At 45.5% G+C, this 27,769-nt stretch overlaps 1 protein-coding gene across 1 annotated transcript in view; it reads left to right on the top strand.

Annotated features, from left to right (window-relative positions):
• Positions 1-27,769, top strand: part of TGFBR1 (transforming growth factor beta receptor 1) — a 325,401-nt gene that overhangs the window by 132,123 nt on the left and 165,509 nt on the right. The window contains exon 4 of the mRNA XM_082258755.1: positions 22,339-22,569. Coding sequence (XP_082114881.1) covers positions 22,339-22,569 — 231 coding nt within the window. The remainder of the gene's footprint in view (positions 1-22,338; positions 22,570-27,769) is intronic.

Genomic DNA, 27,769 nt, shown 5'->3' with positions numbered 1-27,769 from the left:
GTATGATGTTGTATCTATCAGGTAGTGTAAGGATTACGCCCGCTTCACAGTGACAGACCAAACTCCCCGTTTAACAGCAGTGTTGGTAGTAACTGCGTTTAAGTAAACGGCGTTACTTAACGCCGTTACTTTTCAGGGTAACGGGTAATCTAATTGATTACTCGTCCTCTCCCTGTAACGCCGTTGCCGCTACTTTCGGCTGCGTTACTGCAATTACATCTACCGCCACTAGATGGCAGTAGATGTAATTGTATTCCCCCTCTCCTCTATGACCGCTGTCCGCGATACTGTAAGTGGAGTGGGGCGAGAAGAGGAGGAGACTCGGGAGCAGACTCAGTCGAGTGAGTCACACGAGTCGCCGTCGGACAGCAGCGCCAGCAGCACAGCGCGCCATAGAGAGCATAAAGTCCGGCGGGCGGCGAATCAGCGACCCGACCCAGCCATTGCTAGTTTGCCACTTCACTTAATCACTTGTTGTGACTTTTGCCAGCCTGGCAAAATATATATAAAACAAATATATAGTCCAGGACTCCACCACCGGCACCACCACAGGGCAGCAGTAAGTCCACCAACGCACACAGCCAGCCCAGAAGAGGAGAGAGGCACAGACAGGCAGGCCTGAGGCCTGGAGGAGGATGGAGCCAGAGGGACCCGACCCGGACAACAGTGTGCCAGTGCCTGGCCTGCCCGGCCACACCACCACCACCAGCAAGCCCAGCACAGCAGGTACCAAAAAAAAAAAAAAAAAAATAACCTCAGACTCAGTCACAGACAGTCAGGAGTCAGGACTCAGATCCCCACCAGCCACACCACCCACCACACCACCACCAGTGTGCCACACCACCACCACCACCAGTGTGCCACACCACCACCACCAGTGTGCCACACCACCACCACCAGTGTTCCACACCGCCACCACCACCAGTGTGCCACACTGCCACCACTCATGTGCCACACCACCAACAGCCAGTCACTCCAGGCAGCAGGTACCAAAAAACAAAACAAAATACAGTTGCTCACAGTCAGGAGGACTCAGGACTCAGACCCCCACAGTGTGCCACACCACCACAACTATTAAAGATCTCATAGAACGTAATTGCATTATAGAATAGTAAAAAAAGTCGCAGTTACTTTGCTGAGTAACTAATTACTTTTTCAATGTGGTAACTGAGTCAGTAACTCAATTACTTTTTGGTAGAAGTAATTTGTAACTGTAACTAATTACTTTTTTAAAGTAAGATGACCAACACTGTTTGTCAGTCAGTCCATTTGCACAACCGCAATCTCCCCATTTGCACAAGGTTGGATACCAAGCTAGCCATGTCCCGTTCCTTGTCCTTACTGACGTCATTGAAGGTCTCTTCCTCCACCCAGCCACGTACAACACCACGGTTCCCTGAAAGGGGACAACAAGCCCCCTGAGACGCCTGCTGTGGTTGGTCTTCCACCTCCTCAAAGCCACCTTCCTCCTCTGACTTCTCTTCTTCAGACTCCTCTCTCTGCGTTGCCACAGGTCCATCAATCGACAACGACAAGGCTGCTTCTGGTGGTGATGGGGACCACAACTCTTCCTCTTATTGCTCATCTACGGCCTGATCCAGCACTCTTCGCAGGGCACGCTCCAGAAAAAACGCATATGGGATGAGGTCGATGATGTTGCCTTGGGTTTGACTGACCAGGTTTGTGACCTCCGCAAAAGGACGCATGAGCCTACAGCCATTGTGCATGAGCATTCAGTAACGCAGCTCCGCAGAGGCTGTCCTCTTTTTAATTAAAAAAAAAAAAAAAATCTGTTTTTACCAGTTTAATCTCTGTTTTGTCCCCCATCAGGGGCCATGTATGAAATAGATTTTTGGAACAGGGAGATGGAAAAAGATGGTTGGTCAGTCCTCTTACTTCCAATTTTGGGCACTGCGCGTGCACCGTGCAATGTACTGTGCCATCCTATATGAGTGGTGTGTTGTCAGGTTTATTGGGTGATTAAATAATATAAAAGAAAATGGAAATATTTAAAAGCCATGTATATTCCATCTTATGCATATAGATTTTGAACAGTGCAGCTTCCATCTTGTTTGGAGGTGAATGAAAGTTCATATATGTTCTTTTGCAAAATGTCTGTTACAAAAGAGTCTAGAATTTCAATAGAAGATCTCTGTATCTATGTAATCGTAAATAAGGGGTACATGGACATCTCATCAGATAAGACATAATGGTAGTGCCAGCCTGTCTGTAAGTAGTGCAACAATGGACACTAGCCCAGTGTACTATATCAGACATTTAAAATATATATTTTTTTAAAGATGCATTATCATGTGTGAGAAGATACAGTTGTATTCAAAATTATTCAAACCCCCAATACTGTAAAGGGAATTTAGTGTACATTTGTAATTGTATTCAGAATGAAATCCTACAAGGACTTCTTAAAGAACCATATGCAACTAAAATGACATCAATTGGTTTTGTAATACAGTAGTAAATGTTTCTTTTGTGAATTCTTCATTGACACAATTATTCAACCCCTTAAAGACTACCACTCTGAAGAACAGAGGTTCATTGAAGTGTTTTCAATCCGGTATTGAAAACACCTGTGGATGTCAGGGAGCAGCAATAAAGGCTAATAAGCACCAATTAGGCAGCTTTAAAATGACTGTGATACTCGGCTCCTTCTAGACATTTACTGGTGTGATTACAAACATGGTGAAGTCAAGAGAATGGTCCAGGAAGACAAGAAAAGAGGTGATTACTCTTCACAGGAAGGGCAATAGCTATAAGAAGATTGCAAAGATGTTAAACATACCAAGAGACACCATAGGAAGCATCATTCGCAAATTCAAGGCAAAGGGCACTGTTGAAACGCTACCTGGTCGTGGCAGAAAGAAGATGCTGACTTCGACTGCTGTGCGCTACCTGAAGCGTAGAGTGGAGAAAAGTCCCCGTGTGACTGCTGAGGAACTGAGAAAAGATTTGTCAGATGTGGGTACTGAAGTTTCTGCTCAGACAATACGGCGCACACTGCGTAATGAAGGCCTCCATGCCAGAACTCCCAGGCGCACCCCCTTGCTGTCTCCAAAGAATAAGAAGAGTCGACTGCAGTATGCCAAAAGTCATGGGGACAAACCACAGAAGTTTTGGGATAGTGTTCTGTGGACTGATGAAACAAAATTAGAACTGTTTGGGCCCATGGATCAACGCTATGTTTGGAGAAGGAAGAACAAGGCCTATGAAGAAAAGAACACATTGCCTACTGTGAAGCATGGCGGGGGGGTCAATCATGCTTTGGGGCTGTTTTGCTTCTGCAGGTACAGGGAAGCTTCAGCGTGTGCAAGGTACCATGAATTCTCTTCAGTACCAGGAGATATTGGATGACAATGTGATGCAGTCCGTCACAAACCTGAGGCTTGGGAGATGTTGGACCTTTCAACAGGACAATGATCCCAAGCATACCTCCAAGTCCACTAGAGCATGGTTTCAGATTAAAGGCTGGAACATTTTGGAGTGGCCATCACAGTCACCAGACTTAAATCCGATTGAGAACCTCTGTAAAGAAAGCAGTTGCAGTGCACAAGCCTAAGAATGTGACTGAACTGGAGGCTTTTGCCAATGACGAATGGGCGAAGATACCCGTAGATCGCTGCAAGACACTTGTGTCAAGCTATGCTTCACGTTTAAAAGCTGTTATAACTGTAAAAGGATGTTGTACTAAGTACTAAGATTGAATGTCACTTGGGGGTTTAATAAAACTGATGATGTGAGCACAGAAAAGACATTTGTGGTTATTTTATTATAAATGTTATGTTATATTATATTTATATTATATTGTATTAATAATAATCTTTATAAATGGCTTACCAGATCCAATAATTGCCAAGATGAGTGATGGAGATATAGATGGACATTTATGTATGTACTGAGAGTATGGACAAGTTTTTATGTTGCTTTCATGGTTAATCTTGATTATAAAGAAATTATCATTAAATTTTGTTATCTAATATTGGGTTATTAGGAGAGGTGTGACTATGACCTCACCAGTTAATGGGTAGGATATCCCAACCAATGGGGATAATGTTTATCCCTCTGGGTTTAACTTATGGTAATTTTAATAGTCCTTTGTTCAATACCATATAAAAAGGAGAACCCAGATGTGAGAGACACACATGACACATACTGACAACACCCATTACACTTGCAACATACACACTACTACATCCCTCCATATACTCATCCAGACATACTCCATCTTACTCCATCTTACTCCATCATTTATCTGAAACTTTGAGGGACGCCAAACGAAACTCCTCCCTCACTGGCCAATATTATAAGAAGGCATCCATCTTAAGGACTCTGGTAATGACCATTTGAAGCTAGCAGCCATCTTAAGTGTGGTAAATGTATACCTTGCTGTGTTTATTTGATATTATTCAATATTCTTGATTTCCTTCCTTATATGTTTTATATTGCATATTTAAGGGTAATAAGATTACAATCCCAGCCGTATAAACCATAGTAGATTTTTCTCTAAAAAGCTGATTTTTGTTTTTATACATTTTTATTAATATCAGATTCAGCGCATTATTTGCGATTTTAGTCTTCCGTTTTGCCATGCTTATTCTCGCTCCATCTGCAGTGGAGTGACTGTCGGCTGCGCCATTCGCGGACAATTGTGGTCTGATTATTTAGAACATTTACCTATGGTTTATGCTATACCTGGAGAAAAGGTAATCTTGCTTTCACTTTTAGTTTCATTATTGAGCTACACATCAGATTGCATTGATTGTTTGAAGTTTGTATTTTATGTAGAGTTATCTTTTTGTGTAATTTCCAGTTTGATCATATATTGTGAATACATGTCTTGTGAATATATATTCCTTACTGTAGACTGTACTCACTAAGATTGGTATATGCTTTTAAAAAGAAATTAATCATTTAAAAGGAATTCGCTACATATTGATTTGTGGAAATAAGTTGAGATTCTCTTACCTCACAGATCTTTGCTTATTGACACAAATACACTGTTATATTCAGAGCAGTATAAATATTCAGACATAATGGAGGCCCCAGCGAGCCAATCATAATTTAGATCATGGTGACATAAGCAATAACTTTTAAAAAAAAACTTTTTTTTATTATTGTGAATGTTGATAGAAATGCCTTAAAAATGTCTACAGCAGGTAATGTTCACGCTGACAACTCAGTTTAATCCCTGTTACGTCCCCTATCAGGGGCCGGTGTACGGAATAGATTTTAGGAACCGGGAGATGGAAAAAGATGGTTGGTCAGTCCTCTTACTTTCAATTTGGGGCACTGCGCGTGCGCCGTGCAATGTAATGTGCCATCCTATATGAGTGATGTGTTAAGTAGTACTATTCTTATCAGTTTAATCCCTATTACGTCCCCTATCAGGGGACGTGTATCGAATAGATTTTAGACATCCGCAAAGAGTTGTCAATAGTTGACACACTCAGGACATAAATTTTATTCCTCTTTGCGTCAATCTTGGTATAGTGATGACTGTGCTCATGCGCACGTTTGGGAGATTGCAGGCAATGGCGGTTTTTCAAAGCCTATGGTCGTGCTGGGTAGTTCAGTGACAATTAAGTGACCCAGAAAACAATGATTCTGCAGTGTGGGCCCATTGTTGGCCTAGTAGGCTTTAATGATCACCTAAGATGATCATAAAGAAAATTAATGTTTTTTCTATGAAAAATTATCCAGCCGATCGCTTTTGGTCTGTTCACAATGAAGCAACGACCTTATCATCTGGGGTGTGGTAACATTGCCAACACACTCCTAGAGGTGATTGCTTCATTGTGATACGCAAGCCCCTTCACCACAACAAGATAACGATCACGAAGAGGAATTGACACATGTATGTGCCTTTTTTTTGTGTTTTTGTTTTTGCAGCCACAGTGTAGCACCAGAGGCCAGAAAAATTAGGCATGTACACATGCCTGAAAAAGTAGGTTTCTCTTACGTCCTCCGACAGTCGCCGCCCACTCAGTCTTCACCAATGGGTATTGACTTCCTCTCCACAGGAGTAGCTAGGCATAAGACTTGTTAAAAACAAAAGCATTTAACATAGACACACCCATGGGGGCTGTCCCACTGGTCAATACCCCCCTGCAGTAAGCCATCCCAACTCAGTTTGTCTTCTGCCTAGCGTTAGGAGTAGATAGGCTTCCCTGTGCTGGGGCTACAGTCTCAGCCTTCTAATCTTTTTTATGTTTTTTATTTGCAAGAATGTCATTTTTTTCTTTGCTTTACTAGCTGTTTATTTTATCAGCTTTCGTTTAGTCGGATCTTCGGACGAAGATGGATTTTGCGGAGCTGGGAATCGGACTGGTCGCCCTGGTTCTCCAAGGAAGAGGGTCAGATGGATCCCCAGCCCGCCATCGAGCATTCAGCCATGTGTTCGCCCTGGCATTATGAATGACCCGTCCCTGTTCGCAGGGATGCAGCCTGTGAGGTCGCTACCTCACTGGATATATCTGCGGTTTATATCGTATGCTGCAGTGTTCTGGGTTTTGGCTGACGGCATTCCCTGCCATCTGAGGGCAGCGGCTTTCCGTTTTGATTAGAGGCACCCCACGCCATCCGGTACAGGTAAGTACTCTCTGTGTGGGGCCACTGTCTGGGGCTGGCAGTCCTGTGTGCTGTGGTATCCCCTCATGTCTGCGCGCTTGTGGGGCTCCCTGATGCGATCCCTGCCGGGGTCTTTTTTTATTTGCACTGCTGGCGCTGTGTGTGTTTGGGGGCCCCTCTCCTGTGTCACTTCGGTGTTTGGAGGTGCAGACTGTGTGTGCGGCAGCCGCTGCGGGGTAAAAACCGCGCGGTCCGCCATTTTAGGTGTGGGCAGCTTGTCTAGCTTCACTATGGGCTTTTTTACACAGCTTCTATGTAGTGATTTTTGGCGCCATCTTGTGTGTGACAACAGATCGTTCTGTGCACATGGCGGCCATCTTGCCGAAGCCTCCCACTACTTCCTATGGGCGGCCATTTTCTCTTAGCCTGCAGCATATAGTTCAGTCCCTGGCGACCTCACTTCCTTTTCCTCGAGAGAAGCGATCTGTGTGGTAACACTCTGTGGGGCTCTGCAGACTGTCCTTTTTAATTTTCCTCTGTTTTATCCTTTCTGGCTCAGTTTTGTCCCTGCGGGAGGGGGGGGGGGGGGTCTGTGAACACAGTCTAGTTAGCGGTGTGCTGCAGGGCCCGCGGCGCTCTTAAAGGGCCAGTACCTTGCAAAAATAGTTTTTCTGCAATGGAATCTCAGGACAGCAAATTCACCCCAGCCTTGGTGGGGGACCCCAGTTCTGCTGAATCCCCCGCCCTGACTAATTTGACTGCTGTGGTGGTAACTTTGGTGTCCAACATGGAGGTGCTGATGACTGAACGAGCTGCTAGGAAATGGTCTAGGATCTCTTTCTCTTCTGATTCAGAAGGTGATGTGGTTGCTGTGGGTGGCGTGCCCCTTTCAGGGTCTCGCTTTTCTCAGGACCTGCTAGGGTCTGAGGGGGAGGTGGAGGGGGTAGATGATTCTCCCCCTGGGTCGCCTGAAGAACGCGCTGCTATGGGTACGTTAATTTCTTCTGTAAAAGAAACACTACATTTTGGAGGATGAGCCCAATCCTCCGGGCATTGTGTCCTTTTGGTACACATAGGGACCCGCAAGTCGGCCCAGATTTTTCCCTGCCCTGTTGAGTTTCATCACGCGGTGAATGAACAATGGCGCAGCTTGAAACGCCCCTTCACGGTGCCAAAACGGTTTCAACTGCTTTACCCCTTTGTGTCTTCCACGGATTTGCGCTGGTGTGTGGCTCCCCAGGTGGATCACACTGTGGCCGTGTTAAACAAGGCTACCCTGGTTCCCACTGAAGATACCCCGGTGTTCCGGGATCCTACAGACAGGAGGTTGGAGTCTCTTGCCCACCATGCTTACATGGTGGCAGGTTCCATGCTAAAACCTATTTTCGCCTCTGTCATGGTGGCTCAGGCGGTGGCAGGTTGGACTAAGGTGCTTAGAAGCACTCTCGTGACTGATTCTGCCCCCCCTACTACGCTGGAGATGGTGGACCAAATTCATCAAGGGGTCATGTATTTGTGCGATGCGTCTTTGAATGTGGCCCCTTTGGCTGCGCGCCTGTCTAGTGTCGCTGTGCTTAACCGTCGACTGATCTGGTTGAAGAGCTGGTCGGCTGACCAGACATCGCGGAAAACTGCGGCTGATTTTCCTTATGCAGGGTTTCGCCTTTTTGGTGAGGCCCTGGATACTTTGGTTAAAGGAGTCACTGGGGGCAAGAGCACTTTGTTGCCCCAGAATCCGAAGAACAAGTCTTTTCGGTAAGCTGGGTCCCGCCTTTAAACCCAGTCAGGGGTCCTTTCGTGCCTTCAAGGCACAGAACAAGGGAAAACCTTTCAAGGGCCAGGGTGGCCAGAGAAAGCCCTGGGCGGGCAAACAAAAGTCTGTCTGCCTCTGCCTGAAGGGGAGCCCTCACCCGTTTCAGGGGTGGGGGGACGTTTGCGCGGTTTTCTCCAACCTTGGCTGCTCCGCATTCCGGACAGGTGGGTTCAGGAAATCATTTGATCCGGATACAAGATCGAATTCCCTTCGCGGCCGGCGGACAGATTCTTTCCCTCAAATCTTCATTTGACCCCAGAGCATTTGCGAGACCTGCACCGGGCGGTGCAGGACCTCCTTGCCCAGGGGGTGGTTGTCCCGGTGCCTCATCGGGACAGGTTTCGGGGGTTCTACTTAAATCTGTACACTGTGCCCAGAAAGGAGGGCAAGGTGCGTCCGATTCTGGACTTGAAGGCTCTGAACCGCTTTGTGCGAGTTTGAAAGTTCCGCATGGAGTCTCTTCGTTCAGTGATGGCCTCCCTGAGTCCAGGGGAATTCCTGGCCTCTTATCGACCTGAAGGATGCGTAACTGCACAGGTACCTCTTATTCGCCATAGCGGAGGACCACTATCAGTTCGTAGCGTAACCTTTCGGTCTCGCTTCGGCTCCACGGGTTTTTACCAAAGTGCTGGCGCCTGTTCTGGGCCTGTTGCGGGCACAGGGCATTGCGGTCTTGGGATATCTGGACGATCTCCTGTTAAGATCGAGTGCCAGTCAGAGCCTGTTGCGCGATCTGTCAACTACGGTACAGACGCTCCAGGAATTCGGTTGGACCATCAACGTTCAGAAGTCGACTTTGTCTCCTTCGGTTCGTCTTCCCTATTTGGGAATGGTTCTAGACTCTGCTCAAGCGAAGGTGTTTCTGCCGGAGGACAAGCTCCGGACCCTACAGAACGAGATCAGGTCCCTCAGGGACAACGAAGTCTCATCACTCAGGACCTGCATGCGGTCCCTGGGGTTGATGGTGTCGGCCTTCGAGGCGATACCAGTTGCTCAGTTTCACACGCAATCTCTCCAAGCGGAGATCCTGGCCAGGTGGGACAGACTGCCTCAGTCCTTGGATCGGAGTGTCTCGTTGAGTCGCCAGACAAGAATGGATCTTCTGTGGTGGCTTCAGTCCCCGGCTGTGTCGGAAGGGAAATCCTTCCGACCGTTACTGTAGACAGTAATTACCACGGATGCCAGCCTGTCAGGCTGGGGTGGCATCCTGGGCAACCTGTCTGCCCAGGGCACTTGGTCGGGGGAGGAGTTCTCCCTTAAGATCAACATATTGGAATTGAGAGCGATCAAACTGTGTCTCTTCCAGTGGTCGAATCGACTTCTGGGCTGTCCTGTACGGGTGCAGGCGGACAATGCTACCGCGGTGGCTTACATCAACCACCAAGGGGGCACCAGGAGTGCCCGGGCAGCCCGGGAGGTGACAAGCATTCTGTCTTGGGCCGAGACTCATGTCCCGGCAATTTCGCCAGTTCACATTCCGGGTGTGGAGAATTGGCAGGCCGATTATCTGAGCCGCCAGACCCTGGACCAGGGGGAATGGTCCCTACACCCGGAGGTCTTCCAAATGTTGTGTGCGAAGTGGGGATCCCCGGATGTGGATCTGTTCGCGTCTCGGCTAAACAAGGTGGCAAGTTTCGGGGCAAGAACGCGCGATCCTCTGGCGGACGCCTCGGGTGCGTTGGTGGCCCCTTGGCCTCAGTATCGTCTGATGTATGCCTTTCCTCCGATTCAGTTGTTGTCCAGGTTCCTTCGCAGATTGGCTTCGGAATTGACCTTGGTGATTCTGGTGGCGCCGGACTGGCCACGCCGGTCCTGGTACGCGGACATCGTTCACCTAGCCGTCTAGCCTCCTTGGCGGCTCCCAATGCGGGTCGATCTTCTGTCTCAGGGACCGATCTTCAATCCTGCTTTAATGGCGTGGCTGTTGAAAGCCAGGTCCTGAGAGACATGGGTCTCTCCCCAGAGGTCATTCCTACTTTAATCAAGGCTAGGAAAGCCTCGTCTGGTAAGATTTATTACCGTACATGGAAAGCTTATTTTGCCTGGTGTGAGTCCAGGGGCTTTTCTCCTCGTTCATACTCGGTGGTGAGAGTGTTGGCTTTCCTCCAGTCTGGTGTGGACCAGCGCCTTGCGCTGGCTATGATTAAGGGCCAGGTTTCTGCACTGGCATTCCTTTTTCAACGCCCTTTGGCTTCTCATTCTTTAATTTGCACCTTCATTCAAGGTTTGCACCACTTGGTCCCTCCCCGGAGGGCGCCTTTACCTCCATGGGACTTGAACTTGGTTCTGTCCGTGTTACAGCGTTCTCCCTTTGAAAACATCCGGGAGATATCGTTACCTCTGCTGTCTAAGAAAGTTGCCTTTCTAGTGGCGATCACTTCGGCTCGCTGGGTGTCGGAATTGGCGGCGTTGTCTTGCCGCTCTCCTTATTTGGTGGTTTACAAGGATAAGGTGGTCTTGCGACCTAACCCGTCCTTTCTTCCTAAGGTGGTGTCTGTTTTTCACCTTAATGAGGACATTGTTTTGCCTTCGCTCTGTGCGAAGCCTAAGCATCCTAAGGAGGTTGCATTGCATTCCTTGGATGTTGTCAGGGCGATCAGGGTTTACCTGTCGTCCACTGAATCATTTCGAAAATTGGATTCTTTGTCCTTCCTGAGGGACCTCGGAAGGGTATGGCTGCGTCTGCGGCGACCATTGCCAAATGGATCAGACAATTGTTAAGGCCTATGCTTTGAAGGAATGGGTTCCACCCTTCCCTGTTAAGGCGCACTCTACCAGATCGATGAGTACGTCCTGGGCCTACCGGCATCAGGCTTCGGTGGCCCAGGTGTGCAAGGCTGCGACTTGGTCGTCGGTGCACACCTTTTCCAAATTCTATAAGATTGATCTGGCATCAGCTGATGCCTCCTTTGGCCGCGAAGTTCTCTGTGCGGCAGTGCCATAGGGGACCCTGGTTTTTTTGTGGGTCCCTGGCTGTTGGGGTTGTTTATCCCCTGGGTTATTTGCTTTCCTGGGTTGTTGCTCCTGTTGAGCCTTTTCTGTTGCCCAGAAGGTTCTCTTACTGTTGTGTAAGGTTCCTTTCTCTGATGTGGGTACTGCGTTGCCTTTTTATATGGTTGCGTCTCCCACTCCTCATGTCTACACTGCTTTGGGACATCTCATTGGTGAAGACTGTATGAGTGGGCGGCGACTGTCGGAGGACGTAAGAGAAAATGACATTTTTGGAAAATCTTACCATAAAATTCCTTTCTCTGAGTCCTCCGACAGTCACCGCCCCCGCCCCTCTTTTGGGGTTCTTGTACACTTACTGCTATGCTACTAAACTGAGTTGGGATGGCTTACTGCAGGGGGGTATTGACCAGTGGGACAGCCCCCATGGGTGTGTCTGTTAAATGCTTTTGTTTTTAACAAGTCTTATGCCTAGCTACTCCTGTGGAGAGGAAGTCAATACCCATTGGTGAAGACTGTATGAGTGGGCGGCGACTGTCGGAGGACTCAGAGGAATTTTACGGTAAGATTTTACAAAAATTCAGTTATTGTTGCAGCCGCTGCTGTAGCAGCGGCCGGAAAAATCTGTTTTCCAGGCAGAAAGTGCACTAAAACTTTGCGGCTTGAACCCTAGTTGGTGGCGGAGAAGTCACGTAAGTCATCCGGCATGCAGAGATTAAATACAGCAGCGTGTGGACCATTTTTAGCCCAAGGCATCTCATCAGGCCTTTTTTAGTCAAATGCATCCCCCACTGTCAGTTCCTTCGGGATCCATGCCTCATTCATCTTAATAAAGGTGAGGTAATCTAGACTGTTTTGACCTAGGCGACTTCTCTTCTCAGTGACAATACCTCCTGCTGCGCTGAAGGTCCTTTCTGACAGGACACTTGAAGCGGGGGCAGGCCAGAAGTTCTATCGCAAATTGGGATAGCTCAGACACACCCAGTAGTCAAGGGGTTCATCGCTCCTCAGAGTGTCTATCTGCAGTTAAGGCGAGGTAGTCTGCTACCTGTCGGTAGAGTCGTTTTCTGAGGGTGGACCCCGAAGAGCTGCGGTCGTGGTAGGAGGAGGATTACTTTCACCTCTTCCCCTGTTAGATTCCGTTGTGCTGTGACATCACCCTTATACGCTGTGTAAAGCATACTTTTTAACTTGTTTTGGAACTGCTGCATCATTTACGACTGCCGGTAATTCAGTAACATTTCAGACACTTTCTGCTTATACCGGGGGTCTAGTAGCGTGGCCACCCAGTACAGGTCGTTCTCCTTCAGCCTTTTTTATACGAGGGTCCCTCAACAGGCATGACAGCATGAAAGACCCCATTTGCACAAGGTTGGATGCCGAGCTACTCATGTCTAATTCCTCGTCCTCACAACGAGCACCCTGGGATGCCTGCTGTGGTTGGTGTTCCTCCTCCTCAAAGCCACATTCCTCCTCTGACTCCTCTTCCTCAGACTCCTCTTCCAGCGTTGCCGCAGGTCCAGCAAGCGATGATGAGGCTGTTTCTGGTGGTGATGGTGACCACAACTCTTCCTCTTCACGCTCATCTATGGCCTCATCCAGCACTCTTCTCAGGGCACGCTCCAGGAAGAAAACAAATGGGATGATGTCGCTGATGGTGCCTTTGGTGTGACTGACTAGGTTTGTCACCTCCTCAAAAGGCATTGCGCATAAGCGCCCAGTAACGTGGCAAAAAAATACCCAGCTCCGCAGAGGCTGTCCTAGCACCCCGGTCATACAAATACTCGTTGACGGCTTTTTCTTGTTGGAGCAGGCGGTCAAACATCAGGAGTGTTGAATTGCAACGTGTCGGACTGTCGCAAATCAAGCGCCTCACTGGCATGTTTCGCTGCTGAATATTGGAAAAGTGCGCCATGGCCGTGTATGAATGCCTGAAATGGCCACACACCTTCCTGGCCTGCTTGAGGACATCCTGTAAGCCTGGGTACTTATGCACAAAGCGTTGTACAATCAGATTCAACACATGTGCCATGCACGGCACATGTGTCAACTTGCCCAAATTCAATGCCGCCAACAAATTGCTTCCGTTGTCACACACCACTTTGCCGGTCTCCAGTTGGTGCGGGGTCAGCCACTGATCCACCTGTGCGTTCAGGGCAGACAGGAGTGCAGGTCCAGTGTGACTCTCTGCTTTCAGGCAAGTCAACCCCAAGACGGCGTGACACTGTCGAATCCGGCATGTGGAATAGCCCCTGGGGGGTGCAGTTGGTGTGGAGCAAGACGCAACAGCAGAAGAGGACTCAGCCGAGGAGGTTAGCGAAGAGGATGGAGTAGGAGGAGTAGAGGAGGTGGCAGCAGGCGTGCCTGCAAGTCATGGCGGTGTCACCAACTCTTCTGCAGAGCCACGCATTCCATGCTTTGCAGCCTTCAGCAGGTTTACCCAATGCGCAGTGTAAGTGATATAGCTGCCCTGACCGTGCTTTGCAGACCAGGTCTCAGTGGTCAGGTGGACCCTTGCCCCAACACTGTGTGCCAGACATGACATGACTTCCTTTTCCACAATAGAGTACAGGTTGTGAAAATTTTTTGAAGGCCTCAGACTCCACCAGCTTGTATGGTAAAAGCTGGCGGGCTAAGAGTTCCGACAAGCCAGCTGTCAGACGCCGGGCAAGGGGGTGACTCTGTGACATTGGCTTCTTACGCTCAAACATTTCCTTGACAGACACCTGACTGTGGGCAGATGAGCAGGAACTGCTGAAGGTAAGAGGCGGAGTGGCGGGTTGTTGATAGAGGGCAAGGAGGACAGCAGTGGTTGACGCGGCTGAAGATGCTGGACCAGGAGGAGGATGGTGGCTTTGAGTTTGTGTGCTGCTTGTACTCATCATGTGTTGATCCCATAGGCGTTTGTGATGTGAGTTCATGTTCCTTCGCAAAGCAGTTGTACCTAGGTGGGTGTTGGACTTCCCACGACTCAGTTTCTTTTGGCACAGGTTGCAAATGGCAACGCTGTTATCAGAGGGCGACACACAAAAAAAATGCCACACTGCTGAGCTTTGCAATGACGGCATTCTGGTGGTGGCAACAGCTTGCGTTGATTGGCGTGCTGTCTGGCTGACCCCGGGTGCCGATACATGCTGTCTGACTGTGCCACTAGCTCCTTGCGATGACCTCCGCCTGCTTCTAACTCGTCTCCTCCTCCTCTCTGTCTCCCCATCTGAACTTTCCCCCTGTTCTTCTTCTCTTCGAGCAGGCACCCACGTGACATCCACGGACACATCGTCATCAGCCGCTTCACTTGTATTTGACAACTCAGCAAAGGCAGCAGCAGCAGGTACAACATCATCATCCTCATCACAACGTACGTCCATGTGTATAATGCTGCCTGACATAGAACATATCCCCGTTATCTACATCCTCTGGCACTAATGGTCGCGCATCACTCATTTCTTCCAACTGATGTGTAAATAACTCCTCTGACAGATCAAGTGAAGCGGCTGTGGTGCTAGTGTTGGTGGTGCCGGCGGGCGGGCGAGTGGTAACTTGAGAGGTGCCCGAAGCTGAGCTGGAGGAGGATTGTGCATCAAGGTTCCGAGCGGAAGCTGTAGAAAATTGGGTGTCCTGTGTAAGCCAGTCAACTATGTTCTCAGAATTTTTCGAGTTCAGGGTACATGGCCTCGGAACACTGGGCATTATTCTAGGTCCAAAGGAAATTGCAGCACCACGACCACGACGGCCCCTGCGGGGTGGCCTGCCTCTGCCTGTCATTTTCTTTTTTTTTTTTTTTTTTTTTTTTTAGATTAGTGGTACTATGCGTGCAAGGTTCTGTGCCACCCTATATGAGTGTTGGGCAGTGGGCACAGTACAGTCTGTGGGCCTGACACTCACTGGCAGGCAACTGCTATTATATGACAGAGGAAAAAATGAATTATTTTTTTATCTGCAAGGTACTGTGCCACCTGATATGAGTGGTGTGCACACAGTACAGTCTGTGGGTCTGTGGCCTCTCACACATGGTGGGCAGGCAACTGCTATATATATATATATATATATATATATATATATATATATATATATATATATATATATATATATATATATAAGCAGACTGATGTACCAGCCCTAAAAAGGGCTTTTCGGGGTGCTGTCAGGACGCTGTCCTTACAGCAGGAGTGGACACAGAACACTGGCCTAGCTAACAATTTCCCTATTAATTCAGCAGCAGCAGCACTCTACCTGCTCTAACTAACACTGCAGCTTCAGAATGAATCTAAGATGGATGCTGTCCTTGCTTTTTTATAGGAGGTGGGAGAGTCTGGGAGGGAGGGTATGCTGATTGGCTGGAATGTGTCTGCTGACTGTGAGGTACAGGGTCAAAGTTTGCTGAATGATGATGTATTGGGGGCGGACCGAACATCGCATATGTTCGCCCACCACGGCGAACGCGAACAAGCGATGTTCGCCGGGAACTGTTGGCCGGCGAATAGTTCGGGACATCGCTAATTAAGATCCTCAATAAAGTCATCCATAGATGCCCTATCACCATCCCATAGGAGGAGGATGTCCTCAGTGTATCGCCGCCAAAAGACCAACTGGGGTCTCTGGCGGCCATAGATGACGTCCTCCTCCCACTTCGCCATAAACAAGTTTGCCATGCTCGGCGCGAATTTTGCGCCCATGGCGACTCCCCTATTTTCAAATAGTAGGAGCCGCCAAACCAAAAATAATTGTGATGCATGGCGAACAACAAGGACAAAATAAACTGGCTCTGTGCTGGTATAAGGGAATCATCCCTATCCAGAAATGTCTCCACTGTGCCATGCCCATGTCCATGGGAAATTATAGCGTACAGCGAAGTGACATCCGCCGTGGCTAGAAGATAGCCCTCTTTCCACTGGATGTCATTCAAAAGATTAAGGACTTGGGTGGAATCCCTAAGGTAGGAGGGGATCTTAGTAACCAGGGGTTGCAGGTACCCGTTTATATATCTCCCAACCCGACTCGTGAGGGAGTCAATCCCACTAATGATGGGACGACCCGGTGGGTTTTGAGGGTCTTTATGTACCTTCGGGAGATAATATATAACAGGCACCCGTGGAGCAACCGGAATCCTAAAGGCGTTCTCCTTTTTAGTGAGTATGTGGTTCCCGGGGAGTAAGCTGTACATATCCCTATCAGACAAAAGTCTGTTCATTTCGGAGACCTATGCTGATTTGTCAAGGACAACAATGCCTCCACCCTTGTCCGCTTCTCCTCGTTCCAACTATGGTTATGGGAGTTATCACCAAAATCAAGGAAACCATCATTCTGGTTATGGTGACATTGTTTCCTCATGGAGGGAATGTGGTGCTTCCTATAAGCGTTTTGAGCCCCTTGATAGTGATGACTATTATGGCGATTCGGACGGTGATGATAGGCACATTACCAACCACCCGCACAATACCCCACGTAGGGGCAATCATTATGGCCAACAAGGCCGGTCAGGGGCAGGCCCCGAGTCCTACCATCAAGTAAGACGGGGGTTTTCACAGGTCCAGGGACACAAATATTCAGGATCCAGACCAAAGAGAGGGACCAGAGGTGGGAGGAGGAGCCGTAGAAAAAAAACCTGAAAGATGCTGGTATCTTTAATCTCAGCTCCCCTCCCCGACAACGAAAAGCTGGTCCTCAATCATGGTCTTAAATGTGCCCCAACTAAACCTATCAACAGGTTCAGTCTTTTTATGGATGTTCACAAATACATCCTTAAGATCAATATTAGGAGGTACGTTATGTCTAATCCCATTAGGGAACACTGATTGGTGGCTGATGGTGTTAGACATTCGGGCCTGTCAAACGCATCTTTGTTCAATCCTCCGGGCTTTGTGGCTCCCTCTGTTAAGGTTTTCAGGGATTTAGCAATTAAGGATGTGGAAAACCTTCAGATCCAGGATGATCGCAACGAATTTAGATTCAATGAGTGTTTGAAGTCCCTGGAAAAAAAGGGACAACTTTGTTGTCCGACCAGTGGACAAGGGTTGAGGCATTGTTGTCCTTGACAAATCGGCATAGGTCTCCGAAATGAACAGAGTTTTGTCTGGTAGGGATATGTACAGCTTACTCCCCGGGAACCCCACCTCCAAATATAAAAAAGAGTTGTTCGTGTTGGTTGACAAGGGCTATCAGGATCACATACTCACTAAAAAGGAGAAAGCCTTTATGATCCTGGTTGCTCCACGGGTGCCCGTTAATAAATATATATATATATATATATATATTTATATATTAACGGGCACCCGTGGAGCAACCAGGATCATAAAGGCTTTCTCCTTTTTAGTGAGTATGTGATCCTGATAGCCCTTGTCAACCAACACGAACAACTCTTTTTTATATTTGGAGGTGGGGTTCCCGGGGAGTAAGCTGTACATATCCCTACCAGACAAAACTCTGTTCATTTCGGAGACCTATGCCGATTTGTCAAGGACAACAATGCCTCAACCCTTGTCCACTGGTCGGACAACAAAGTTGTCCCTTTTTTTCCAGGGACTTCAAACACTCATTGAATCTAAATTCGTTGCGATCATCCTGGATCTGAAGGTTTTCCACATCCTTAATTGCTAAATCCCTGAAAACCTTAACAGAGGGAGCCACAAAGCCCGGAGGATTGAACAAAGATGCGTTTGACAGGCCCGAATGTCTAACACCATCAGCCACCAATCAGTGTTCCCTAATGGGATTAGACATAACGTACCTCCTAATATTGATCTTAAGGATGTATTTGTGAACATCCATAAAAAGACTGAACCTGTTGATTGGTTTAGTTGGGGCACATTTAAGACCATGATTGAGGACCAGCTTTTCGTTGTCGGGGAGGGGAGCTGAGATTAAAGATACCAGCATCTTTCAGGTTCTTTTTCTACGGCTCCTCCTCCCACCTCTGGTCCCTCTCTTTGGTCTGGATCCTGAATATTTGTGTCCCTGGACCTGTGAAAACCCCCGTCTTACTTGATGGTAGGACTCGGGGCCTGCCCCTGACCGGCCTTGTTGGCCATAATGATTGCCCCTACGTGGGGTATTGTGCGGGTGGTTGGTAATGTGCCTATCATCACCGTCCGAATCGCCATAATAGTCATCACTATCAAGGGGCTCAAAACGCTTATAGGAAGCACCACATTCCCTCCATGAGGAAACAATGTCACCATAACCAGAATGATGGTTTCCTTGATTTTGGTGATAACTCCCATAACCATAGTTGGAACGAGGAGAAGCGGACAAGGGTGGAGGCATTGTTGTCCTTGACAAATCAGCATAGGTCTCCGAAATGAACAGACTTTTGTCTGATAGGGATATGTACAGCTTACTCCCCGGGAACCACATACTCACTAAAAAGGAGAACGCCTTTAGGATTCCGGTTGCTCCACGGGTGCCTGTTATATATTATCTCCCGAAGGTACATAAAGACCCTCAAAACCCACCGGGTCGTCCCATCATTAGTGGGATTGACTCCGTCACGAGTCAGGTTGGGAGATATATAGACGGGTACCTGCAACCCCTGGTTACTAAGATCCCCTTCTACCTTAGGGATTCCACCCAAGTCCTTAATCTTTTGAATGACATCCAGTGGAAAGAGGGCTATCTTCTAGCCACAGCGGATGTCACTTCGCTGTACACTATAATTTCCCATGAACATGGGCATGGCACAGTGGAGACATTTCTGGATAGGGATGATTCTCTTATACCAACCAGCACAGAGCCAGTTTATTTTGTCCTTGTTGTTTGCCATGCAACACAATTATTTTGGTTTGGTGGCTCCTACTATTTGCAAAATAGGGGAGTCGCCATGGGCGCAAAATTTGCGCCGAGCATGGCAAACTTGTTTATGGCGAAGTGGAAGGAGGACGTCATCTATGGCCGCCAGAGACCCCAGTTGGTCTTTTGACGGCGATACATTGATCACGTCCTCCTCCTATGGGGTGGTGATAGGGCATCTCTGGATGACTTTATTGAGGATCTTAATGTCAATTCATTAGGAATTATATTGCAGCATGAGGCTAGCGATTTAAACATCAATTTCCTCGACCCCAGTATATAAATCGGAGATGGCGCTATTGTAACTAATACCCACTTTAAGAGCACAGACCGTAACGGTTTTATTGAACGAGGGAGCTGTCATCATCCCTCTTGGGCTCTGTTCCTAAGAGTCAATTTTTGAGGTTGCACCGCAACTGTACTGAGGGATGACTACCTGAAACAAGCGTTCATGCTAAAAAATGGGTTTGTTAACAAGGGGTATAATGAGAGGGTTTTTGACTCCATTATTCAAGAAGTGTAGGGAGGGGGATAGATCCATCTTGTTGAGTGAAAGATCTAGGATCCCTGCTGATCCTGACCATTTCAGTTTCTCCTTTTGTCACTACTTTTTCTAAGCAATATTGGGATTTTCAAAAAACATTGGGGAGTTCTCAGGAATGACGTGGTGTTGGGTCCCCGTTTGCCTGAAGCTCCTCCAGTGGTCTTAGGAGGGGTTCAACCTCTGCGTTTACAGGTCGCCCTGAATGTTTTGGACAAAACCTAATCGTGTGTCCTTTTTTCATAATCTTAGTTTTTTTTCCGTGCAGGAGCTGTGCTGTCTGCCAGGTAAGTGCTTTGCCTGGTAGGAGGATATGTGAGGTCCGGTCTACTACCACCTCTAAGGACTATACGATAAAAGCCCTTCATCTGTTCTTCCTCCACCAATGCGGTTTACCTCCTATAGTACATAGGCCGCACTATTAGGACTTTGGTAGTGAGAGTAAACGAACACCTTGGGAACATCAGAAGGGGTTTTTCCAATCATAGTGTGTCGAAGCATTATGCTAAGTATCATGCTAAGAACCCTTATCATGCTAAGAACCCTGCTGGCACTAAGTTTTGGGGAATTGATAAGTTCACCCCCCACTGGAGAGTTAATCATATCTGGAGGGAGATTTTGAAACTTGAAACACGCTGGATATTTGACTGACATGACTCTCCGTGGAGAATAAACCTAGAGTGGGATGTAAATTGTCACATTAACAATAGTTGATATGTTATGTTAGGCTGTGTTTACACATCATATATTTTTATTTTTATGATTCATTACTTATCTATTATGTTTTTTCTTTTTATGCTTTTTTAGATTACTGCCATACATTTTTGATTAGTTTTTCATTGTTCCGAATTGTATTTTACTTTATTGTATGGAGGCCCTATCGATGTTTTGCTGCTTATATCTGGCTCATGTTTGAGCCTGATTGCGTGCAGGATGTTTTGTATTTTTTATGAATGCTAGTATTTGAATATATACATGTTTTGCAATTTTGTAATTTTGTTCTTATGTTTTTGTGGCCCCAACAATGATTTTTGGCATATGTCCGGCACAGGTATATGGATTAATTGAATTAAATTTGAGCCCAGTCGAGTACAGATTAATGCTTCATGTATATTAATTGATTTTATATATGTGATTTTTTTATAATATGCCACATTTTATATTGTGATATTAATAGGCCTGTTGGTGTCCGTCCTGGTTCGTGTCCGGCTCCAGTGTTTCTGGGAGTGCAGGCTTAAATGACTGACACTTCCTGCCTATCTGGTTGCGGCATTGTACCAGGTGAAACGCATGAATTGACTACGTCACTTCCGGGCCGAGTGCTTTATTATGCGTGCTTACATCGGTTGGCCACGCCTCTGACTATGTCCATTATATGACGATACGCGTAAGCCGGACCGGACATACCGATGTGAATCACGCTCCTTGCATACCGCGGTTGATTGTTTTATATGCTGATCCATCAGTTTTTTCATGTAAGTGCAATATTTATTCAATAAAGTTGCCTGTTTTAGACATACTACACTATTGGCCCCTTGCTGTCCTTCTGAGGTGGTGTCATTTCCTGCTGAAAGTTCAGAGGGGGCCTTTATTTACATTACCTTCCTGGATTTCGGGAGTCCTACTTGGCAGGAGGAGCCGAGAGTGATTCTTCAATTCACACTGAGTGTACCCTGATTTTGCTGGCGACTGTTTGACCACTCTGTAACAGGAGAGTCAGACTATCTGGTAAGGAGTTCTGACTATCACCATGGGGTGGAATTAGGTTTTCCTTACTGTACACACCGGTGATTGGACAATCTGGATCGATCTCCTCCCTTCCCTCAGTTTTTTTGGTTATAAAGACTTTGGGACTTTCTGTATTATATAACTTGATGCACCTATATGTATTTAGTATTGGTGCTGCTCCTATTTTGATCATTGCTCTTCTATAGGACTGTAACCTACCTGTTGAGCTGGCTGCCTTTGTTATCACAACGTTCTGTTTGCTTTGTGGTTCGGAGCGCAGATATTTTCCTTTTTCTTCTACTGAAAATTAACTGCCTTCTTGCTGACCTCCACTCAGTACTGTCTCCTGTAGTGACATGGAGGCTAGAGGGAGGAACCAGTGATATTCTCCTGGTCCCCAACAGCTTGGCATTCCCTGAAGATTTGGAAGAATACAACTGGATAGAGTGGAAAGTCTAGAAATTGATTTATCCTATTCTTTAAAAAAAAAAAAAAAAAGAAGGGTTGATTCATAGCTGCAGCTTGTCTCTTGGGTTTCTATTGCTATTACTTGTGTGTGGACAGTGTTTACAGTGGAGACAAGCTGTAGCGATCCATCAACCTGGCTATTTCAAAACTGCTGTTGGATCGTGTGGGGCAGAAGTGGAGTGGGGCAGGCATAACCTCATTAACCGGGGGTTAAAAGGACTTAGAAACATGGGACAAATGGAACATGCACTTTGTCCAATTAGTTTCTATTTTACGGTTCTGTTCCCCATCTAGTATTTACTTTAACAAAGATTCTGTGCTTTGAATCACCTGTGTTTTTACACTGCAGCTTGGGGCCAGAAGGAATCCACAGTAGGTGATATGTTGGTTGCAGTAAGACAGTAAAATTGTTTAGTATTGTTTTTAAGGTTTGGTTCTGCATTCATTTTTTTTTTTTTCTTTCTTTTTGTCCAAGGTCTGCCTTTACTTGTGCAGAGAACTATTGCGAGAACCATTGTTTTGCAAGAGAGCATTGGCAAAGGTCGCTTTGGGGAAGTGTGGCGAGGCAAGTGGAGAGGAGAAGAAGTGGCAGTCAAGATTTTTTCATCAAGAGAGGAACGCTCGTGGTTCAGAGAGGCAGAAATTTATCAAACTGTGATGCTGCGCCATGAAAATATTTTGGGCTTTATTGCCGCGGATAACAAAGGTTTTTAAACTTTATGCCTTTTACACCTTGTGTTATCTGTGGATGTTAATGACACGTGGAGGCTAACATCTGGCTGGTCTCAACCAACAATATACTTTTTTATGTAAAAAAAAAAAAAAACCTAAAAGGTGCATTTTCTTAAAAGTAAAATGCTTTGTTTGCAAAAAAAAGTACATTTACATTGACTATTAATGTTGTGTGTTTTGCACGAACATATAGTATTTGCATGTTCAGTATAGTTACGGCATGCAAAACAGATTTGAAGTCCTCGAAATTGTTAGTAAAGTGCTTAAAAAAAAAGGAAAGAAAAAAAAAGTTAAAGAAAATATTCTCGCTGCCTACACAATAAATGCATCCTTAGCTCTTATATGAACCCATTCTGGCTTTTTCGGCCTTATTTTGCTAGTGTATGTCTTATTTCTCTAGTCTTATTCCTCCTTATTTCCTCCCTCCCCATCCTCCTCATATCTTTCATCATTAATTAGCCATGTCTTGATCTTGTCCAACTTATTACTATTTGCAGTCTTAAATTTGCTTCCAGTTTTCATGAACATTGATTTTATACTCTGTACTAGATCTTATTTCCTGGCTTCTACTTCTTTATAGTGTCATGAAACTGCTGCCATTAAAGTATTCAGTATATGCTGGATAGATACTGAAATGAAATGCAAATACTGCATGATTTGTCCAGTGGCTTTATTACACTGAAAGCCAAACTAAAGTTACAAAACAAAATTTTTTTAGTGGTTGGAGCTTTTGCTAGAAGGTACTTTGTTAGAACAAAGAATCCCTTCAATCACAGGGACTATTATGGGCACAGACAAATAACCTCCAAAGCAAGGTCTAAGAAAGCGAAAAAAAGACAAGGCTTATATGCATATATACAGCAGTAAAAAGAAGAGCCAATGGACAACCTTAAACATAATTTGGAAGAAGAGACATCCATCAATAATTCATACAATAATCTTCAGGCATGCTCATATGTTATGTATATAGGTATTCTATAATACTTAAACCGTATTAGGTCTACAGTAAATTTGTGTGTGTGTGTATGTGTATGTATGTACGTATGTGTATGTGTATATGTATATATATATATATATATATATATATATATATATATATATATATATATATATATATATATATTACACACACACACACACACTTGGCATGTAGGGAATTAGCGTACACATTAATAGAATACAGACCCCACCAGCCAGGCTGCTCCATATGTAGGTAAGCCACAAAAGAGTAAAACAAATGCATGTGTTGCTTGGGTCTGAAGGATTCAAAATAGCCTGCCGATTTAGGATCAGTTCCACCCTCTCCCACTTTCACTAGAAGTAATAACATAATAAAAAAAACAATCAAAGAATCTATATGGATTACACATGTAAGTCAAAGTTAGTAAATTAGTAAAGTAAAATTAGTAAAAGTATATTGGCTTAAGAGGAGGTGGAGTTAGCAGTTTAGCTTAACCACTTAAGCTCCGGAAGATTTTACCCCCTTCCTGACCAGGGCCTATTTTGCGATTCAGCACTGCGTTGCTTTAACGAACAATTGAGCGGTCGTGCGACGCTGTACCTAAAGGAATTTCACGTCCTTTTTTTCCCACAAACAGAGCTTTCTTTTGGTGGTATTTGATCACCTGTGCGATTTTTTTTTTTTTGATCATGCGCTATAAACAAAGAGCGTCAATTTTGCAAAAATAACAATATTTTTCACATTTTTTTATATGAAATTCCCCCAAAAAATGTAATAATCAGATATTTTTAACATTTTAGGCCAATTTGTTTTCTGCTACATATGTTTGGTAAAAAAAATCGCAAAAAGCGTGTTTTGATTGGTTTGCAAGTTATTGCATTTACTAACTAAGGGAAAGATTTTTGTCATTTTTTTTTTTTTTTTTTTCGGGACTGCGACATTGTGGCGGACAGATCGGACCCTTGACTGACATTTTTGACACTTTTGGGGTTACCAGTGACGTTACTACAGTAATCAGTGCTATACATATGCACTGTTACTGTAAAAATGACACTGGCAGGGAAGAAGTTAACTTTATTGGAGAGGGAGGGGTTAAGTGTGTCCCTAGGGGCGTGTATCTAACTGTGATTGGATGTGGCTACTTGTGTAAGAACAGATATCAACGGTCCTACATAGAACCGTGTGATCTCCATTCTTACACAGGGGAGAATGACAGGCGGCTGTGTTTACATTAGCCACCTGCCTTTCTAACGGACGATCGCGAGTGCCAAATAGTGCCAAAATTACATTTTGAAATGTCATGCCAAATAGTGGCTCATTTTGGATTTCATGAGAGCTAAACATTCCAAAAAAGTTGGGACAGGTAGCACTAAGAGGCCGTAAAACTTAAATATACATATAAGGAACAGCTGGAGGACCAATTTGCAACTTATTAAAGAGGTTGTAAACTTGTTTAACATTTTTTTTTTTTTTTTTTACAACCTGAAAGAGAAACCCATAATGAGCTAGTATCCATCGCACATGTTTAGGAGATTTTACAGTACCTATAGGTAAGCCTTATCATAGGCTTACCCATAGGTACAACTTGCAGAGGAGGGTTTACTTCCTCTTTAAGTCAATTGGCAACATGATTATCGAGTATAAAAAGAGCCGCTCAGAGGGGCAGTGTCTCTCAGAAGTAAAGATGGGCAGAGGATCACCAATTCCCCCAATGCTGCGGCGAAAAATAGTGGAGCAATATCAGAAAGGAGTTTCTCAGAGAAGAATTGCAAAGAGTTTGAAGTTATCATTATCTACAGTGCATAATATCCTCCAAAGATTCAGAGAATCTGGAACAATCTCTGTGGGTAAGGGTCAAGCCCGGAAAACCATACTGGATGCCCGTGATCTTCGGGCCCTTAGACCGCACTGCATCACATACAGGAATGCTACTGTAATGGAAATCACAACATGGGCTCAGGAATACTTCCAGAAAACATTGTCGGTGAACACAATCCACGGTGCAATTCGCCGTTGCCAGTTAAAACTCTATAGGCCAAAAAAGAAGCCATATCTAAACATGATCCAGAAGCGTAGGCGTTTTCCCTGGGCCAAGGCTCATTTAAAATGGACTGTTGCAAAGTGGAAAACTGTTCTGTGGTCAGACAAATCAAAATTTGAAGTTCTTTTTGGAAAACTGGGACGCCATGTCATCCTGACTAAAGAGGACAAGGACAACCCAAGTTATTATCAGCACTCAGCTCAGAAGCCTGCATCTCTTGGGGTTGCATGAGTGCATGTGGCATGGGCAGCTTTCTCATTTGGAAAGGCACCATCAATGCTGAAAGGTATATCCAAGTTCTAAAACAACATATGCTCCCAACCAGACGTCGTCTTTCAGGGAAAACCTTGCATTTTCCAACATGACAATGCCAGACCACATACTGCATCAATTACAATATCATGGCTGCGTAGAGGAAGGATTCGGTTACTGAAATGGCCAGCCTGCAGTCCAGATCTTTCACCCATAGAAAACATTTGGCACATCATAAAGAGGAAGATGCGACAAAGAAGACCTAAGACAGTTGAGCAACTAGAAGCCTGTATTAGACAAGAATGGGACAACATTCCTATTCCTAAACTTGAGCAACTTGTCTCCTCAGTCCCCATAGGTTTGCAGACTGTTATAAAAAGAAGAGGAGATGCCACACAGTGGTAAACATGGCCTTGTCCGAACTTTTTTGAGATGTGTTGATACATTTAAAATCAACTTATTTTTCTCTTAAAATTATTAATTTTCTCAGTTTAAACATTTGATATGTCATCTATGTTGTATTCTGAATAAAATATTGAAATTTGAAACTTCCGCATCATTGCATTCTGTTTTTATTCACAATTTGTCCCAACTTTTTTGGAATTGGGTTTGTACATACCAGGATCCGAGAGAGACTGGGGAGGTGGGAAGGGGGCCCGGTGTTAGGTCACCTTCACGGTACTCTTAAAGGTCTGGTTTTGGACCTGTCTATTAATAGTTTCCAAAAACCTCTGGCTTCATTTTCTCTTGTACAAACCTTTTTATACAAGGTGTTTCCCATTTACACACACCTGGAAATATTTAAAAATATTTTTCTTTTTCTAGTAATTCCTTTGGACCAGGATTATACACTGGTCAGCTTGTGTTGTTCATCATAACTTGGACAGATAGCTATGAACACTTTAGAGACAAATTGGTTTAAAAATGCATTAACATACAACGTACAATCCCAGCCTTGATATCTTTAATCCTTTGTTAGGACAGACAATGTGCACATCAGTTTAGAACTGATAGTAAATATTTGTCAGCACAGTAAAGACCGAGTTCATTATGGTAAACCTAAGGCCTCATGCACACTGAACATTACGAAAACACCAGTAGCTTTAGCTGTAGAATGCTGCATTAGCATTTTTTTTTTAGCAAAACTGTACCCCCCCACAAAAGCTTATCGCTCAAAGATGCTACTAAACGCTTAAAAACCACGTTTTTCAGAAATAGTTTTTTGGCGTTTTTCAGAGTTAGAGCGTTTTTACAGCTGAAAAACTCCTTTTCAAACCCACTAGTTCTGTGGGGTTTATGCCAGCCAGAAAACGCCCCTGACAAAAAAAAAAAAAATGCATAGGATAACTTGGGAGATTACTGGCTGCAGAAAAAATGCCTGAAGCCAAAAACCACAGCTGTAAAAACGTCCAGTGTGAATGAGGCCTAACTCTCCAGCAGCATTCTTACCATTAAGGCAGGCTATAGATGGTGCAAATTTCTTTCGGTTGCAGGAAAGTAACTTGCACCATTCCCCCATCAACACAGACAGTGCTGACAGGGAAATGCCTCCTGCAGAGACATTGGCTACCACTGCTGTCAAATCAAATCCTGTGATGCGGGGTCAATTCCCACTGTCTGTCAATGGATTCAGCAGTGGGACTTGAGAGCGAGCACGCATGGTTGCCCCCAGGGAAAAAGCGCCTTCTGTGGGGGTACTTGATGAAGAGGAGGGGGCTGCTCTGTGCAAAACTAGGTAAGTTTAGACCTGTTGTTTTTATAACAAAAAACGCAAAGGTTTACAACCACTTTAAGAGCCGGTTCACACTACCGCGACCAGAAAGTCACCCCATGAAGGAGCGACTTTTTAGCGTGAATTTAGCGCGACTTGTGCACTACTTTGAAGAGACTTAAATGATAGGCGACTTTGTGGGGAATGCC

The sequence above is a fragment of the Pelophylax lessonae genome (assembly GCF_965119305.1).
Source record: "Pelophylax lessonae genome assembly, chromosome: 5".
Lineage (NCBI taxonomy): Eukaryota > Metazoa > Chordata > Amphibia > Anura > Ranidae > Pelophylax > Pelophylax lessonae.
The sequence above is the reverse complement of the archived record's forward strand: the minus strand, read 5'-3'. Positions and strand labels throughout refer to the sequence as shown.